Source organism: Pan paniscus, chromosome 4, assembly GCF_029289425.2.
Source record: "Pan paniscus chromosome 4, NHGRI_mPanPan1-v2.0_pri, whole genome shotgun sequence".
NCBI classification, from domain to species: Eukaryota; Metazoa; Chordata; class Mammalia; order Primates; family Hominidae; genus Pan; species Pan paniscus.
The window spans coordinates 57,767,273-57,785,972 of record NC_073253.2 but is presented as its reverse complement, the minus strand read 5'-3'; the positions used below and the strand labels follow the sequence as shown (position 1 = coordinate 57,785,972).

Sequence of the window (18,700 nt, the reverse complement as noted above, 5' to 3'; positions counted from 1 at the left end):
AACTTCTGTTGGGCCCGCAGAAATTGTAGTTGTTTTATGTTAAAATTCTGGTGACCAGTTAAGGGGCAAACATCAGGCTTAGCAATTGGTATCTGTATAAGCAGTGACAGAAATCACGATTAAGCTGTGACGCACATAAAGGCAGATGCTGTGGCATATTCACCATGGTATGCTCCCTGCACTGAGCACACAGTAAGTGTTCAAGAAATGCTTACTGGAAGAATTAATTAGTGAATTGCAGCTTATCAAAGATCACTTGGACTCATAGGGAATATAAAATCAGAGTCTGTTGGATAAGACAGCCATCTTTGTCCAAGTTATGGAGACCTTTCCAACCAGTTACTTCCTGGAGTTTCACTGAGGGATAAACTGAACCTTCGAAGCATCTAGGAGCTGACAATCTAGCAGTCACTATCAGGCATGTTGCAACAAACACCCAGATGGCCCTGGTGACAGGAGAATTCTACTCTTCTGAAAATCAAGAAGTATTGATTGGCTCAAAGAGTGAGGAGGAACACATATTCAGTTAAAAATATAAGCTCTCCAGAATGTTTTGAGGGGAAATGTTAAGTTTTGGTTGACTTGGGATCTGATTTTAGATTGCTGATAAGACAAAATGTATGTTCTAACTGTTGGGTGCATAGTAGGGTTGCTTTGGAACAGTGTCTTGTGTTGAGTAATTCTGCGCCTTGAACCTGTGCCACCACAATTTCAGTTAAAGGCTTACAAGTCCTATCAGCTTCTCAGAACCTTTTTTTTTTTTTTCAAAACCACTTTTGTGTTTTCTCAACCAGAAATCTGCTTTAGTGCTTAGCAGGTTTCATGTTTCAGAACTGTACTTTTAGAGTGTCTCTAGCCAACACTGAAAGGCGCACAGAGAGAAATGTTGATGTGGCTGGGTGCTTGGTTTGTTCCCCGTCTTGGTTGGCGGTTCGGGGCGGGGTGGTGGAGGGGGAGGGTTAAGAATTATAGCAGGTGTCTGGTGGCTGAGAGGTCAGTAAACAATTCCAGATGCTTTGAAGGATCTAGAATTTCCAGCAGCTTGGCTCTGGTTGACATTTAAAAATTAACATACTTAATCCTCTAATCATATATGATCACCCCCAACAAAAGTGATAGAGGGTCTCCCTTAGATAAAAAATTGGAATTAATATGTACTTTAAAAGTAGATCTAGTTTTAAAAACTAGATGGTGTTACAAGTACAGTAATGAAAGCCATTTTCTTTCATTTTTATTTGAAAAACAATCTTATACATCAGAAAGCTTAGTAAATTAATTCATTGTCTTTGTTTTGGAATTTCCTAAACTGGGTAGATAGACGGTGAGCATCACGATAGCCAAAGACTGTAACTGAAGGCCAAAAATACTCTGAGATTGGATTTTAGGGCACTAGGAAGGGCTGCTAATAATGACACTCTTTAAAAACTCTCACTTTCTCCCTGTAATAATTATAAGAATAATATGTCTGACATTTTTAAAAAAAGACTTTAGAATGGGAGTTTTCATAATTTAAATCAGACAAGAAAAACAATAAAACGAACTTGGGCCATGGAAGTCTAGGAGCCAATTCTAACAAGAACAAACTTATAAAACAAAGCCTTCAGAATAGAAGCCTGTTGATAGATTTATTTTTCAACAAAAAAAGAACATCTACATTCTTCTGCACTAAACTGTGAACTCCATCATAGCAGGGATGAAGCCCACATGAGACATGGCAGGTACTGAACAAATATTTGTTGAATAATTAAAATAAAACAATCTTCCTGTTCCAAGGAGATCACCCTGGGAGGCTATACAATTATTCTACTCATTGCTCAAAATACTTTTGGGAGGTTTTTTTTTGAAATTGCCACTAGAGCAAGAGCTCTATCCATGGATAGAAATAAGGATGTGTGAGTTTCATCAGAGAAATAATTACATCTTTATTTTCACTAACTTCTTTTTTTTTTTTTGAGACGGAGTCTCATTCTGTCACCCAGGCTGGAGTGCAGAGTGGCACCATCTTGGCTCACTGCAACCTCCACCTCCTGGGTTCAAGAGATTCTCCTGCCTCAGCCTCTCTAGTAGCTGGGACTACAGGTGCGAGCCACCACGCCCATTTAATTTTTGTATTTTTAGTAGAGATGGGCGTCACCATATTGGCCAGGCTGGTCTTGAACTCCTAGACCTCATGATCCGCCTGCCTTGGCCTCCCAAAGTGCTAGGATTACAGGCGTGAGCCACTGCGCCCGGCCTATTTTCACTAACTTCTAATTGAAATTTAACATCTTTTTCAATTATGAATATAGGCAACAACCCACGGTAGTATAAACAGTACCTGTGACTTTGCCACCTCTATAAATTATAGGTACAGTGCTATTACATTAGTGATTGCAGATCACTACATGTCTCACTACTTCAACAATTGTAGTAGTTTGTGGTCCTACCATCAAATCTTATTTAATGCATTAATAAACAACCTTATATGTTATTATCATAAATTTGGTCTTTAAAATGTTTTCTAGCCTGGGCAACATGGTGAAACTCTGCCTCTACAGAAAAAAAAAAAAAAAAATTAGTTGGGTATGGTGGTATGCGCCTGTAGTCCCAGCTACTTGGGAGGCTGAGGTGGGAGAGTCACTTGAGCCTGGGAGGCAGAGGTTGCAGTGAACTGAGATTGCACCACTGTACTCCGGCCTCACAGAGTGAGACTCCGTCTCAATAAATTAATAAATAGGCTGGGCATGGTGCCTCACACCTGTAATCCCAGCCCTTTAGGAGGCCAAGGTGGATGAATCATTTGAGGTCAGGAGTTCGAGACCAGCCTGGCCAACATGGTGAAATCCCGCCTCTACTAAAAAATACAAAAATTAGCCAGGTGTGGCGGTGGGTGCCTATAATCCCAGCTACTCGGTAGGCTGAGGCAGGAGAATCACTTGAACCCTGGAGGTGGAGGCTGCAGCGAGCTGAGATCGCACCACTGCACTCCAGCCTTGGCGACAAAGCGAGACTCCGTCTCAATAAATAAATAAATAAAAGAATGTTTTGATAGCTGTATTTTAATATTTTGATTTCTTTCGCAATCTTATATGTTTCATTTTCTGTAATTTCAGATATTTTTCCTTTTTGATATTTTTTTCCTTTTAAAAAGTAGTTTAAATAGAGATGAGGTTTAGCCATGTTGCCCAGGCTGATCCTGAACTCCTGAGCTCAAGCAATCCTCCTGCCTCGGCCTCCCAAAGGGCTGGGATTACAGGTGTGAGTCACTGCACCCAGCCTAATTTCAGGTATGTTTCTGAGAAGTTATCCATAGGTTTCACAAACACATGAAGATGTGTCCATGTCATAAATATGGGTAAGGACTCCTGCTCTAAAGTCTACAGGACATTTTTAAAAAATTCTAATTGGTATAAAATTTTATTTACTCATTTATATCTCATAAACACCTCTAATACCATGAAAATCTTAGTTTTTTGAGAGTAGGTTTTGGAAATAACAGTTACCTGGAGTCAAGTCTGGGAAATAAATTGGATAGCTGAGTCAACAAAACAAAAGAAGAAAGGGCCATAAAATAAAATAACATGACTTTTTCTTGAATTTAATTCTTTCTTTCTCCCTAGATATAACATATCTAGATATAATATATATCTAGGCTGGGCGTGGTGGCTCACGCCTATAATCCCAGCACTTTGGGAGGCCGAGGCAGGTGGATCACTTGAGGACAGGAGTTCGAGACCAGCCTGGCTAACCTGGTGAAACCCCGTCTCCACAAAAAATACAAAAATTAACTGGGCATGGAGGCAGGCACCTGTAATCCCAGCTACTTAGGAGGCTGAGGCAGGAGAATCACTTGAACCCAAGAGGCGGAGGTTGCAGTGAGCCAAAATCGTGCCACTGCATTCTAGCCTGGGTGACACAGTGAGACCACATCTCGGAAAAAAAAAAATCTATATATATATATGTGTGTGTATATATATGTATATATACGTGTGTATATATACATATACATACACACACATATATATGTGTGTATATACACATATATGTATATATGTGTGTGTGTGTATATATATATATATATAATTTTTGTGCCTCACTAAAGCTTTTGTGCAAGCTACTGAACTAGAAACTAGGGATACAAAGATAAAAAAGGCATGGTCTGCCTCTAGAAGTTTATAGGGTTGGAGGAGAGTGGGAGAGGGAGGTGGGGGCTCCTAAGTAGTGGTGACCCTACTCCATTTTTTTTTTTAGATGTTCGGTCTTAGGCTAAAACTTCTGATTCATTAAAAACTTTTGTTTGTTATTTTACCTTTTGCTAACTGTAAAATTAAAAATTTCAAGTCAGGGACTGTTTCTTCTGCTTTTGGTTCTATCTCAGGAATGTGGTAAGTAGAAGTGATGCTAAGAATTATGTCCAAAAGGTCACATCTGTTTTTGCAACTTAAATTTATTTTCTCAGAGTGGTTCTACAATTGAAGTTTTGTTTGTCAGACTGCTCACAAAAATCTGCTTACATAAGAATGTGCATTTAATGTATCCTAAACAATATATATATCCTAAATGCTGTGCATAACAGTGCTTCTCTGGTTAAATGCATTCAAAGTTCTAACCCAGATGCCAACAGCTCAGAGCCCCTCTTGATAGAACACTCTTCCTGTCAAGGCTAAAATGAGAGCAGGAGAGGTTAGTTTCCATTTAACTCCCGGTAGCTGCAATAGACAAGCCTCACTCTATGTCAATGATTCTTCTGAGGTCCTGTTTTGAAGAACAAAAGCACAAAGGACAATCTGACCTATCTTGCTTTTTTCAGTGTTAACCGCAGTGTGGATAGCTTCTAAATAAGTCAGTTTATAATTAAGCAGTGTGGTTAATGAAACAGGAAAAACAAACAGATCATTGGAACAGAACAAAGAGTTCAAAAATGAAACCATATATTAAAAAAAATCTGGTAACAAACAAAAACCTAATTTAACATAACATAATCCAGTTCTTGGGGTAGAGAAGGCCTTCTTTAAAAAGACATCAGAAGAAAAAGCAGAAACAGACAAGAATGATCATTTTAATTATATCAGATTTTTACATTTCTGAATAAGAAAAGGTACTATGAACTATTTCAAAATAGCCAACAGCCTACGAAAAAGTATTTACAACCCAACAGCAAAGCATTAATATTCATCATATAAACTAAACTCCTATAAATCAATAAGAAAATGACAACCCAATGGATCAATGGACAAAGAATGTAAACAGGCAAGTCACAAAAGAAGATATAATAAAGACCATTATGTCTATGAAATGATGTTCATCTCATTAATCAGGGAAAATGCAAATAACAAGAAAATCCAGCAACAACTGGGAAAAAACCAGTACTTCCACTAAAAACAACAACAACAACAACAACAACAACGACACGCAGCTATTTTGGGGGAATAATTAGGCAGTGTGTATTAAAAATAAAAACATACACTCTCTACTACCCAGCAATTATTCTTTTAAGAGAAATGCTTGCACAGAGTATGCAAAGAGGCTTGTACAAGAAACACTCTTTAGACTGGTGTTTATGATGGTGAAAAATTGAGACAATCTAAATATCCATTCATAGGGGAATGGCAAAATAAATGGAGGTATTTTGATATTATGTAACATCATGAAGCCATTAAAAGGAATGAGCCACAGGCTGGGTGTCGTGGCTCACGCCTGTAATCCCAGCACTTTGGGAGGCCGAGGCAGGTGGATCACGAGGTCAGGAGTTCGAGACCAGCCTGGCCAACATGGTGAAACCCTGTCTCTACTAATATACAAAAATTAGCTGGGCGTGGTGGTGGGTGCCTGTAATCCCAGCTACTTGGGAGGCTGAGGCAGGAGAATGGTGTGAACCCGGGAGGTGGAGGTTGCAGTGAGACAAGATCGCACCATTGTACTCCGGCCTGGACAGGGCAAGACTCTGTCTCGAAAAAAACAAAACAACAACAACAAAAAAGGAATGAGCCAGATCTATATGTATCAAAAATTCTAAGACAAATGCTTGAGTTGAAAAAACTAAGTTAGGCCGGGTGTGGTGGCTCACACCTGTAATCCCAGCACTTTGGGAGGCTGAGGCGGGTGGGTCATGAGGTCAGGAGATTGAGACCACCCTGGCTAACACAGTGAAACCCCGTCTCTACTAAAAATACAAAAAAAATTAGCTGGGCGTGGTGACGGGTGCCTGTAGTCCCAGCTACTTCGGAGGCTGAGGCAGAACCCAGGAGGTGGAGCTTGCAGTGAGCCAAGATCGCACCACTGCACTCCAGCCTGGGCAACAGAGTAAGACTCTGTCTCAAAAAAAAAAAAAAAAAAAAAAGTTGCAGAACACATAGAGTGGTACCTTTTTTTAAACAATGAATTTAACTGTTACTCCCCGCTACCCCTCATACAATGGAGGCTACATCATGCTTGGAGCTTGTTGAAAAAAGACAGACGAGAGAAGATTACTTGTTCAAAACATTGAGCAGCCAAATACAGGAACTCCACCAAAGTAATGAATGAAAAAGAAAGCCTGGGCTGTGTTCTTTCCATTTCAGAATTGTATTTATTTCTCAATGGCAAGAGCTTTTGCTGTTATAAATTTATCGTGATTGGCTCTCACTAGCAATGACCAATAACTAAATAAAATAAATAATTGGCAAAAACTGAATTACAGCAGAAGATTTAGTTTTAAAGTTTTTTTTTTTTTTTTTTTTGAGACAGAGTCTTGCTCTGTTGCCTAGGCTGGAGTGCAGTCACGCCATCTCAGATCACTGCAACCTCCATCTCCCAAGTTCAAGCAATTCCACCGCCTGCCTCAGCCTCTGGAGTAACTGGGGCTACAGGCATGAGCCACTACACCTGGCTAATTTTCATATTTTTAGTAGAGACGGGGTTTGGCCATGTTGGCCAGGCTGGTCTTGAACTCCTGGCCTCAAGTGATTCACCCACCTCAGTCTCCCAAAGTGCTGGGATTACAGGCGTGAGCCGTGGAGCCGGGCCTCAAAGATCTTAATTGGCTTCATTTGCAATTCTAGAACTGGGCTTCATTCCAAAATGTTCTGGCCAGGCATGGTAGTGCACGCCTATAATCCCAGCACTTTGGGAGGCTGAGGCGGGAGGATCACTTGAATCCAGGAGTTCTAGACCAGTCTGGGCAGCACAGGAAGACCCCTGTCTCTACCAAAAACAAAAAATGAGCTGGGTATGGCTGTGCATGCCTGTGGTGCAGGGTTTCTGTGGTCCCATCTACTCTGGAGGCTGAGGCAGTAGGCTGCAGTGGGCTGTGATCGTGTCACTGCACTCCAGTCTGAGTGACAGAGTGAGACTGTCTTAAAAAAAAAAAAAAAGTTTTCCAACGAGCCCAGCAGAGGAGGTTGGTTTTGTAGACAGAGAAGGACTGAAAAAAGCAGAAGCAAAGAACAAAAAGCAGATTGGTTATTTCAAAGTTACTTTCCTTGAAAGATGAAAGATGAGAACAGGGAAACAGAACAACAGAGAAAAAACTGATTGCTTAACATCAGGTTACTTTAGGTTACTTTTTGTTGTCAGGATTAAAAGCAGAGGAAATTTCATTATTATGCTAAGTAAAACTAGCCTGTTTGGGAAATTTGGGTGTTATCTCTCTCCTGATTTCTCAGAAGGTCAGATAACAACTCGGTTTCAGTTTGGTAACTTGGAATTTAAGTATGAGGGACTCCATTTTGATATTTGGCCTGGTCTGTTGACCTAGTACAGGAGCTCAGTCAAAAACAAAATTATGAGTGCCTCAGAGTTATATGAGTGCCATCTCTACTAAAAATGGAAAAATTAGCCTGGCATGGTGGTGTCTGCCTGTAGTCCTAGCTACTCAGGAGGCTAGGTGAGAGGATCACCTGAGCCCAGGATGCGGAGGTTACAGTGCGCTGACATCGCACCATACCACTGCACTGTAGCCTGGGCCACAGAATGAGACCCTGCCTCAAAAAAAAAAAAACAACCAAAACCATGTATATATCTATATACAGATACATATATATACACATACACATACATATATGGATACATAATATATACATACACATATATATCCCTATGTTTTGTTTTAAATCTTCAGTGATTTAAAGCAAAACCTCAGGGGAAAGAGGGTTGCACTGTTAGAAACTTCTGCTTTAAAAATGAGAACCAGAGATGAGGTAGCACACTCTGGTCACTCTGCCCCTGGTGTGGAAGCAGGCAGCCGGAGTGGCGGAGTCCATGTGTATGAAAAACACAGGCAAGCATTAGCAATTGGTTTCAGATGGATTCCCGACAGCAGGCTGTGAATGGACCAAAGAGGAAGCTGTGACCATGGGTAGGAAGTGCCTTGTTGAGGCCCTTGCTCTGCTGGGTCTGCTTTCTGGGCTTAAAACCCAACGGGTCCATATGCTGGTGTAATAGCAGGAGGAATCTTTTTGCAGAAGTCCCTTTGCATGAGGAAGAACCAGGGACTTTTCCAATATTTACCACATATTCTATGTAAGGTGTTAAAATTACCACTCTTAGAAAGATCCATGTCTGCTTTCATTGTCTGCACCGCCAGGTGCCTCCTGGGGTGGAGAAAAATAGGGAACTATGTCTTTGCTGGGGGGTTGCTAGTTCTACTGAGGGGTGCTGGAGTTGTAGGTCTATAAGTGGAATTTAGCTTTAGGGTATAAATGAGCAAATTTGTCATCTTTCTAAATAAGACCCAGTTTAGGGATTACCCCAGAGGTTGGAGGTGGAGGAAGTAGTTGGCAACTTGCCCTGAAATCTAGAGGTTCACAATCTGCTGACATGGACTCCGCCACTCCAGCTCCCTGCTTCCACACCATGGGCAGAGTGACCAGAGTGTGCTACCTCATCTCTGGTTCTCATCTTTAAAGCAGAAGTTTCTAACAGTGCAACCCTCTTTCCTCTGAGGTTTTGCTTTAAACCACTGAAGATATGGGGAGTGAAAGCAGCAGGGGCTTTCTGATGTGGTCATTAATGCCAGTCAGAGGGAGGCCTTTAATCAGAAGGCTCAAGACAGATGGGTGGACCGGGCGCAGTGGTTCACACCTGTAATCTCAGCACTTTGGGAGGCCAGGGTGGCAGATCACCTGAACTCACTGTGGGGAAAAGAAAGAGAAATCAGACTGTTACTGTGTCTATGTAGAAAGAAGTAAACATAAGAGACTCCATTTTGTTCTGTACTAAGAAAAATTCTTCTGCCTTGAGATGCTGTTAATCTGTAACCCTACCCCCATCCCTGTGCTCGCAGAAACATGTGCTGTGTCCACTCAAGGTTTAATGGATTTAGGGCTATGCAGGATGTGCTTTGTTAAACAAATGCTTGAAGGCAGCATGCTTGTTAAAAGTCATCACCACTCCCTAATCTCAAGTACCCAGGGACACAAAACACTGTGGAAGGCCACAGGGACCTCTGCCTAGGAAAGCCAGGAATTGTCCAAGGTTTCTCCCCATGTGATAGTCTGAAATATGGCCTCATGGCAAGAGAAAGACCTGACCGTCCACCAGCCCGACACATGTAAAGGGTCTGTGCTGAGGAGGATTAGTAAAACAGGAAGGCCTCTTTGCAGTTGAGATAAGAGGAAGGCATCTGTCTCCTGCTCCTCCCTGGGCAATGGAATGTCTTGGTGTAAAACCCAGTTGTATATTCCATCTACTGAGATAGGAGAAAACCGCCTTAGGGCTGGAGATGAGACACGCTGGCGGCAATACTGCTCTTTAAGGCATTGAGATGTTTATGTATGTGCACATCAAAAGCACAGCACTTTTTTCTTAACCTTGTTTATGATACAGAGACATTTGTTCGCATGTTTTCCTGCTGACCCTCTCCCCACTATTACCCTATTGTCCTGCCACATCCCCCTCTCTGAGATGGTAGAGATAATGATCAATAAATACTGAGGGAACTCAGAGACCGGAGCCGGCGCGAGTCCTCCTTATGCTGAGCGCCAGTCCCGTGGCCCCACTTTTCTTCTTCTATACTTTGTCTCTGTGTCTCTTTCCTTTCTCAAGTCTCTCATTCCACCTGACGAGAAACGTTCACAGGTATGGAGGGGCAAGCCACCCCTTCACTCACAAGTTTGAGACCAGCCTGCTCAACATGGTGAAACCCCGTCTCTACTAAAAATACAAAAATTAGCCGAGCATAGTGGTGCACACCTGTAGTCCCAGCTACTTGGGAGGCTGAGGTAGGAGAATTTCTTGAATCTGGGAGGCGGAGGCTGTAGTGAGCTGAGATTGCACCACTGTACTCCAGCCTGGGCGACAGAGTAAGAATCTGTCTATTTAAAAAAAAAAAGACAGATGCGGGGGCATCTACCCCAGAAGAAAGTGATTAGGAGGCTTACCCCCGCCCCCTTGCCTATGGTCACCTAGCTTCCTTGAAAATAATGTAATCGGCATCTTTGTGTATGTACATTTTTAATGTTATCAGACTTTCTTAGTGAAATGCAACCAAACCAAGCACATATTTACTTTAAAATTCCATTGAAAACCAGGTATTTAAATTGATTTTAAGAACCTTGTTAAGGAAATCAGCCTGGCTAAGGAAGATTAGTACTGCATTTTAAAAGAGTTAAGCAGATCTAACAAGACTCTAAGCTACTCTTGGACAGCTCGGCTTAGTGTCTGAGCCACCTTCCCTCAAGAACTTTGTTGAAGAGTGTTGAACGACCTTTTTGGAAGCCTTCTACTTGCAACATGAATTAAACAGCAGTTACGATCACTGGGATTAATAATGTGATGTCTGGAGCAGGTAACCCGGAATTATTAATATTATCTCTCTGTCATCTTTTTCTTTTCTTTTTGGAGGGGAGATGCCAGAGTGACATCTGTCACAGAGTCACCCAGGCTAGGGTGCAGTGATGTGATCATATCTCACCGTAACCTTGAACTTCTGGGCTCAAGTGATCCTCCTGCCTCAGCCTCCAGAGTAGCTGGGACTATAGGCATGTGCCACCACACCCAGCTACTTTTTAAACTTTTTGTAGAAATGGAGTCTCGCTCTGCTGCCCAGGCTGGTCTCAAACTCCTGGGTTCAAGTGAGCCTCCCACCTTGGCCTCCCAGAGCACTGGGATTACAGGCACGAGCCAGTGTCCAGTCTTGTCATTGTTTTCCTTTTTCTTTCTTTTTTTTCTTCAGAGAGGGGGGTCTCACTTTGTTGCCAGGCTGGACTCTCAAACTTCTGGGCTCAAGTGATCCTCCCACCTCAGCCTCCTGAGTAGCTGTGACCACTGGCACGCGCCACTACACCCACCTCTCTGCCATCTTACAAGAGAGAGCATGTCTTCGGCTGAGTGCAGTGGCTCATGCCTGTAATCCCAGCACTTTGGGAGGCCGAGGCAGGCGGATCACCTGAGGTCGCGAGTTTGAGACCAGCTTGACCAACACGGAGAAACCCCATCTCTACTAAAAGTACAAAATTAGCCGGGTGTGGTGGCGCCTGCTTGTAATCCCAGCTACTGGGGAGGTTGAGGCAGGAGAATCACTTGAATCTGGGAGGCGGGGGTTGCGGTGAGCCAAGACGGTGCCACTGCACTCCAGCCTGGGCAACAAGAGCGAAACTCCATCTTAAAAAAAAAAAAAAAGAGAGCACGTCTTGAGCCACCGCTTGCTACTAAGTTTCTGGGACTTGAGAAGACAGGAGAGAGCAATATTTATTTCTCAATGTCCAGAGGGAAGTTACAAAATTTCAGTCGTATGGTAAATGCTGAAGTACTTAATGCAATAAAGTCCTTCCCTATCAGAAGCTACACACACCCGTGGTGGGGATAAGTTTCTGCTGAGGATTAATAGTGAAAACAGGTCTCCCTTTCAGGGTAGGAACACAAAACCATGCTTCATGTCTCCCCGTAGCTTTTAAGAGGAAGCACAATGGTTCAGAAACGCCCTTCCTTTCACCCTCACATGCAAAATGACCACTTGTTGCTTGAGAGTGTGGCTCACCTCATTGTCCTGGTGATTAATCTCGCTGATGTTCGACTGTTGCAACAGGACCGTGAGGAGCCTGTAAGGAAAAAATAGGAGAAATGGCTCAAAATAACAGGCAGTCACGGTGCGCTTGGAATCAGTATAAAAACATGACCTTAGAAAAACCGTCAGTTGAAAGACTCCAAATGAAGATGAGGGCCCTTTCCGTTTCTCTGGGAAAAAGATCCACAGAAAAGAAGCAAGAGTGTGATAGGTTAGAAGACACCTGTGTGGAGGGCTACTGTCTGCCTCTCCCACCCTCTCTCCATCTCAGCACTCCCGAGGGGCACAAGGGGATGGAGAAACTTTAGGCTCATTGTGTTCACCAAGCCTCTGTCTCCTAGCCGTGCCCTTTAAGATCCAAAATCATGTAGCAATTATTATTATTATTTTTTTCTTTGAGATGGAGTCTCGCTCTGTTGCCCAGGCTCGAGTGCAGTGGCACGAACTTGGCTCACTGCAAGCTCCGCCTCCCGGATTAGCACCATCCTCCTGCCTCAGCCTCCCGAGTAGCTGGGACTACAGGCGCCCCGCACCATGCCCTGCTAATTTTTTCTATTTTTTAGTAGAGACGGGGTTTCACCGTGTTAGCCAGGATGGTCTGGATCTCCTGACCTCATGGTCCGCCCGCCTAAGCCTCCCAAAGTGCTGGGATTACAAGTGTGAGCCACCATGCCCGGCCACTTATTCTTTATTCACTTTATAGAAACTTACAGAGTGCTTTCGACCTGCTTCACTCCTAGCTGCATATGTCATGCCTTTTTAATGCATAGATTATACCAGGAGGTTGTCAGTATTTGCAAGTTTGCTCATTCTTTGTAAAATACACACATGCCTAAGCACAAGATGACAGTAATCAGTGTAAAACAGCTATCAGTGATTCTCAGATTCAGGCTCTTACCTGACTTGGATCTCCTGCTCAGTTGACTGAAGTCAACGCTCCATCTGGGAGAGGGGGGCAGCCGAGCATAGTGGAGAGGGGCCCGGGCTCTGCAGCCAGATGGCTTGGGTTTACATCCCAGCCCTGCCACTGATGAGCTCTGTGACCTCAGGCAAGTTACTTACCTTCTTCCTGCCTAAACTTCCTCATCTGTGAGATAGGAGTGATAAAAACTACCTATCACACAGCTCAGTGTGAGGATTAAATGAGTTCATATGCATACAACATATAGAGCATGCCTGGAACATGCTGTTATTTCTAGAGCGCTTAACCCCAGAAGTTTGGACCCTGGCTCCATCTCAGAATTGCCTGGAGAGAATTTTTTTTTTTTTTAAACCACAAATACCTGGACTCTGTACTCAGGGTTTCTAACTCAGTAGGTCTGGAGAAGCCCAGCTTCTACTGTTTAAAAAAAGCTATTCAGGAAATTATGGTAAACAGCCAGGCTTGGAAACAATTGAGAAAGGTGCTGAATGAATTAATCAATGGATACTCATCAAGATGATAAAGAATAGTGTATGGGCAGTCAATGGAGGAAATTCAGAAACTGCTTTTGGAAGAATTATTTGTAAAATGAAATTGTTTAGTCTCTTCTCCAATGAAATCTTTATTGTCTCTCAGATTGGAAGACATCTAAAGCCCTAAGTATTAAATTGTTACTTACGATAGAAGAAAAGAAAGATCCACTAATCATATTGCCTTAGCAGTAAATGTAATACACAGAGAGCTTAAATAGAGATGGACTTCTGGTTATTTGCGGTGGAGGTGAAATAACCAGGAAGCCTGTGGTTTCAATCTTGTTTTATCATAGTCTTTTGGGGAGCCAGGATAATGCTGAGGTTTAATTCTGACCTCACTACTGCACGATCTGAGTTTCTGTATCTTCATGTATATCAGAGGGGTAGTAACGCAGTGGTGTAAAGGATTGAGTGATCCAACAGGCAGAAAGACCCTGGGTCACATACACTAAAGGGACAATGGCTATGACTGCATACAGTACATCTCTTTTATGCTCTCTGAATTCTAGATGTAGCCTTTGGTAGGAAGACATATAAAAATAATTGCATTTTGGGTCACACAATTTTTATCTTTGCAATTATTTCACCACTGGATATATTTCCCTGTGGCTGCTTTGTGAGTGGGGGAAGGGCTTAACTGGTGACTGTGCTTCTCCTTTCTCTCTTTCCTTTCTGTCTTCTCTGGCTCATTATTGGCCATTGTTTACTCTCTAGGGCCCATTTGGTCTGAGGGACTGGGGGAGGAGGGGAGGGCAAGGCAGGAGGTCAGCTGTGGTCCAGTGTGGTTATCCTCGGTTACTCCTGAGCAGACAGAGATTATCTGTAGCCAGACAGGATCTTCTGGGGCTCTAACCAGATTAGAATGGGGGTAGGGAGAGCAGGACCTCTTGTCACATCCTGGGTGGCCTCCCAAGGTTGTGGGATGAACCGTGTGCCTAGATAGTTCTCTATTTGGCTTTCAAAGCCATTCTCTTCTTTATACTGCCCTGCTCTGAGGCTGACTTCTAGGGACGGCATCAACCAGGCTCCCTTGCCCTTGGCTTCCTATCAGGTTTTGCCGATGGGGGAACTGGCAGGAGGAGGGAGAGAAGCCAGCTCCCTTTCTGGCAATAATTGTATTTCTCTACCAAAGGCCTCAGTTCTTGCCAGGTGGCCCCTCTCCTACAGCTAAGCTACCACTGCAGCTCTCAGAAGTTTCCAGTAACAGCCCCTTCCTTGCCCCTTTAGGTCTAGAAAGTGATAACATTTTCCTGCTCTTTTGGGGAAAGTGGGGGTGGGGTAGGGGGTTAGAACATCAACCATCATCTCTTGTTGGTCAATTTTTGGTCAATTTTTTTTTTTTTGAGACAAGCTCTCACTCTGTCACCCAGGCTGGAGTGCAGTGGCACAATCACAGTTCACTGCAACCTGGACTTCCTGGGCTGAAGCGATTCATCCTCCTGCCTCAGCCTTCAGAGTAGTTTGCACTACAGGTGTGCACCATCACGCCCAACTAATTTTTTAGTGTTTTTAGTAGAGATGGGGTTTCACTATGTTGCCCAGGCTGGTCTTGAACTCCTGAACTCAAACGATCCTCAGTCGCCCGAAGTGCTGGGATTACAGGCGTGAATCACCCTATCCAACCTTGTTGGCCAAGTTTAAATAGTCTTTCCCTAGACTTTCTCCAGTTGCCACCCTTTAATTCCCATGTCTTCTCTGTCATGGCTGTGACTGATATGTGATGATCTATGTGGCCCAACTCCATTTGACTGTGAAGTCTCTGAGATCCATTGATCGTCAAAGCTGGACACAAATAGACAGATCAAGGCCCTCTCCTGCATTCTTGCCCTCACTCTGGCTCTGGCTGTCTCTCATATGTTGTGAGAACAAAGAACCTGAGGCCCTTCCTGGCTTGCCAAGACCACCATACAGTGGCTCAGTGATACAGCCTGAACCAGAAACCAGGTGTCTCATTGCCAGCCCGGGACTTCCTTGCTGTTCTGTGGTACGGAGGTGACCTGCGAGATACTTGTCCAGCATCTATCTCAATTCCTAGATGATTTGCAGCCCTCTGTTGTGCTTCCCCCGAGCTCTCATTTTGTGTTACCGTGGCCCAGGAGTCATTCTACACCCCTATCAGCCAAGTTCAGACTCCCTCCTGTCCTCGGATCTCTCAGTAAGTGATGTAAGACCCATCTCATCTCAGGTGCCAGGACAGCAGGCTTGGATCCCAGCAAGAGCAGTCCCAGACAGGTGGTGTGTTGAGTCATAAGAGCACTGATGCTGGGGCCAGACTGCCACTGTTAGAATCCCTGCTCCATACCAACCAGCCAGTGACCTTGGGCGAGCTCCCAGTGCCTACATTTTCTTATCCATAAAATGCAGAGAATAATACCTACTTCCTCAAGATCTGTCATGACTTTGACTCCATGCACACAAAGCACTTGGAATAGCCCTTACATGCCATAATAAAGTTTTATATGGCCAGGTGCGCTGGCTCACGCCTGCCTGTAATCCCAGCACTTTGGGAGACCAAGGTGGGCAGATCACCTGAGGTCAAGAGTTTGAGACCAGCCTGGCTAACATGGTGAAACCCCGTCTGTAATAGAAATAGAAAAATTAGCCAGGCATGATGGTGGGCACCTGTAATTCCAGCTACTAGGGAGGCTGAGGTCGGAGAATTGCTTCAATCTGGGAGGTGGAGGTTGCAGTGAGCCGAGATTATGCCACTGCACTCTAGCCTGGGCAACAGAGCTTGAGACTCTGTCTCAAAACAAACAAAAAACAAACAAAAAATTCTATAAAATGATTAATTTTTTAATAGCTCCTACCTTCTATTTTCTGGGTCTCCCCTGATTATCATTAGGTGAATGGTGGGTCTCAGAGAAGGATCAGCTGGAAGCATCCTGGGGACAACTCATCCCTATGAGCTTTCCTGTTTCGCTGGCCCCTCTGAATGCTCCCAGCCCTGGAGCTGGCCAGCGCAGTGACAGGTGGGAAAAAATGGTCCCGCAACCAGCCATCTCCCCTTCCTGTCCCTGGAGCTGCCTGTATTAGAGTGTGCTGCAGTGAGACAAACACTGCAGGTCAGAACACACCACCTGGTAACTAGAGAACAGGACCCCAAGGAAATGATTTTCTTCCTCCCTTGGGCTGCAGTCAAGAGTGATGAAAAGAGGCAGAGTGGCTGGCACTCTGACAGGGAGGAAAAAAAAGTCTGCCAGTAGCCATGGAGACCATGAAAAAGACCTTCAGAGAGCCCCGTGGCTGCTTTCAGAGAAAATTGCTGCTTGCCTTCCAACACTAGCATGTGCAGCGTTGTACAAACACAACTCTGTTCTCTTTGGAGCTTTGTTTTAATGATCATGCCCCCTCTTTCACACCAGCGCCCTCTGAATGTCCCAGCCAAGGAAGCAAGAAAAGCCGTGGGGAGCTGAAAGGGAGAAAACTTGGACCTGCTGAGAAGCAGAGGGTTCAAAGTAGGAAGGGGAATCATGAGAGGAAACCTGTGCATCTTTGCTTTTGTAAACCCAGTGTGCCTTCACGTTCATGATTATAAATCACTTATCCCTGCATCAGCCTCCATCCGCACTGAGCGGGTGTTTAGTTAAGGATGCAGATTCATACTGTTTGGTTTGTTCAGGAGTTGTTTCCATCCGAGCACTAAAATCCCTCTGGAGGCAAAGGACTAATTGAAGTGTCCCTTAGCTTGTTTATAAGCAGCTTCGGTTTGAGGCTTCTCTCTGAATAACCTCCAGTGAGCACCAAATAGAAGGAGCTTGCTGTTTGGAAATCTAAGTGTTAGCAGATTTTAAATCAGTATAAAAACCTGAGCACAAGGGTACCATGTGGCCTGTACATACTGTTTATGATCAGGGGAAAATGCAGACATATGCCAGTTTACAAAGGTGTGCATAGATCCACACATAAAACACACCCCAACAACCATTGCAGTAAACCTGTGTGCCCGGCAGCAGGATGTAGGACTACATTTACATGGGCCTGTGTCTGTGCACACATTTTTGTGGACCTGAGTGTGCTGAGGTGAAGAAGGCCAGGATGAGCACCAGTGGGGTGGCAGTGGTAGTGTTTCATTCCTTAGCTTCTTATAATGTTTATGGTGTTTCTTTCTATCTTCCATCATCATCATCATTGATGACCATCAACATTATCATATCATCACGCCATCATCATCACCATGTTCACTTTCTGAACACGGACAATGTACTAGGTGCTGAGTTCAGCGTTTCCACACATTTTCTCCTTTACTTCTGCCTACTTCCCTGTGAAGTAAGCAGGAATAATATATTTAATAGTACTTACTTCGCCAGGTGTGGTGGCTCACTCTTGTAATCCCAGCACTTTGGGAGGCTGAGGTGGGCGGATCACCTGAGGTTGGGAGTTCGAGACCAGCCTGACCAACATGGAGAAACCCCATCTCTACTAAAAATACAAAATTTTCCGGGCATGGTGGTGCGTGTCTGTAATCCCAGCTACTCGGGAGGCTGAGGCAGGAGAATTGCTTGAACCCAGGAGGCGTAGTTTGTGGTAAGCCAAGATTACGCCTTTACGCTCCAGCCTGGGCAACAAGAGTGAAACTCTGTCTCAAAAAAAAAAAAAAATAGTACTTATTTCAAGGGGAAGCTGAGCCTTGACATGTTAACTTGCCCAAGAGAATAAGAGCTGGAGCCAGATTTAAACTCAGTCAGTCTGACTCATACTCATGAGCTGGCACTCCTGGCCACCCTTCAGGGATCTTTCTTTTCTCTTTCTTTCTTTCTTTCTTTCTTTCTTTCTTTCTTTCTTTCTTTCTTTCTTTCTTTCTTTCTTTCCTTCCTTCCTTCCTTCCTTCCTTCCTTCCTTCTCTCTCTCTCTCTCTCTTTCTTTCTTTCTTTCCTTCCTTCCTTCCTTCCTTCGGGTCTTGTGCTGTCGCCCAGGTTGGATTACAGTGGCACGATCATAGCTCACCGCAGCCTCGAACTCCTGGGCTCAAGCAATCTTCCAGTCTCAGCCTCCTGAATAGGTAGGACTACAGGAGCACACCACTATGCCTGGCTACTTTTTTAAAAAAATCATTTTTAGAAATGAGGCCTCATTATGTTGCCTAAGCTGGTCTTGAACTCCTGGCCTCAAGTTATCCTCCTGCCTCTGTCTCCCAAAGCACTATGATTACAGGTGTGAGCCACAATGCCTGGCCCCTTCAGGGATTTTAGATTGTTTTCAGATAAATATGGTGAAATAAGATAACGAGTGAAGAAACAAGACAAAGAGAAAACAAGGGCAGGAAAAAAAAAAGACATGATC

At 43.9% G+C, this 18,700-nt stretch overlaps 1 protein-coding gene across 1 annotated transcript in view; it reads right to left on the bottom strand.

Annotated features, from left to right (window-relative positions):
* The window catches only part of ANKRD55 (ankyrin repeat domain 55), a 134,010-nt gene that overhangs the window by 47,673 nt on the left and 67,637 nt on the right, over nt 1–18,700 (bottom strand). Inside the window, exon 6 of the mRNA XM_003827381.5 lies at nt 11,936–11,996. Coding sequence (XP_003827429.2) covers nt 11,936–11,996 — 61 coding nt within the window. The remainder of the gene's footprint in view (nt 1–11,935; nt 11,997–18,700) is intronic.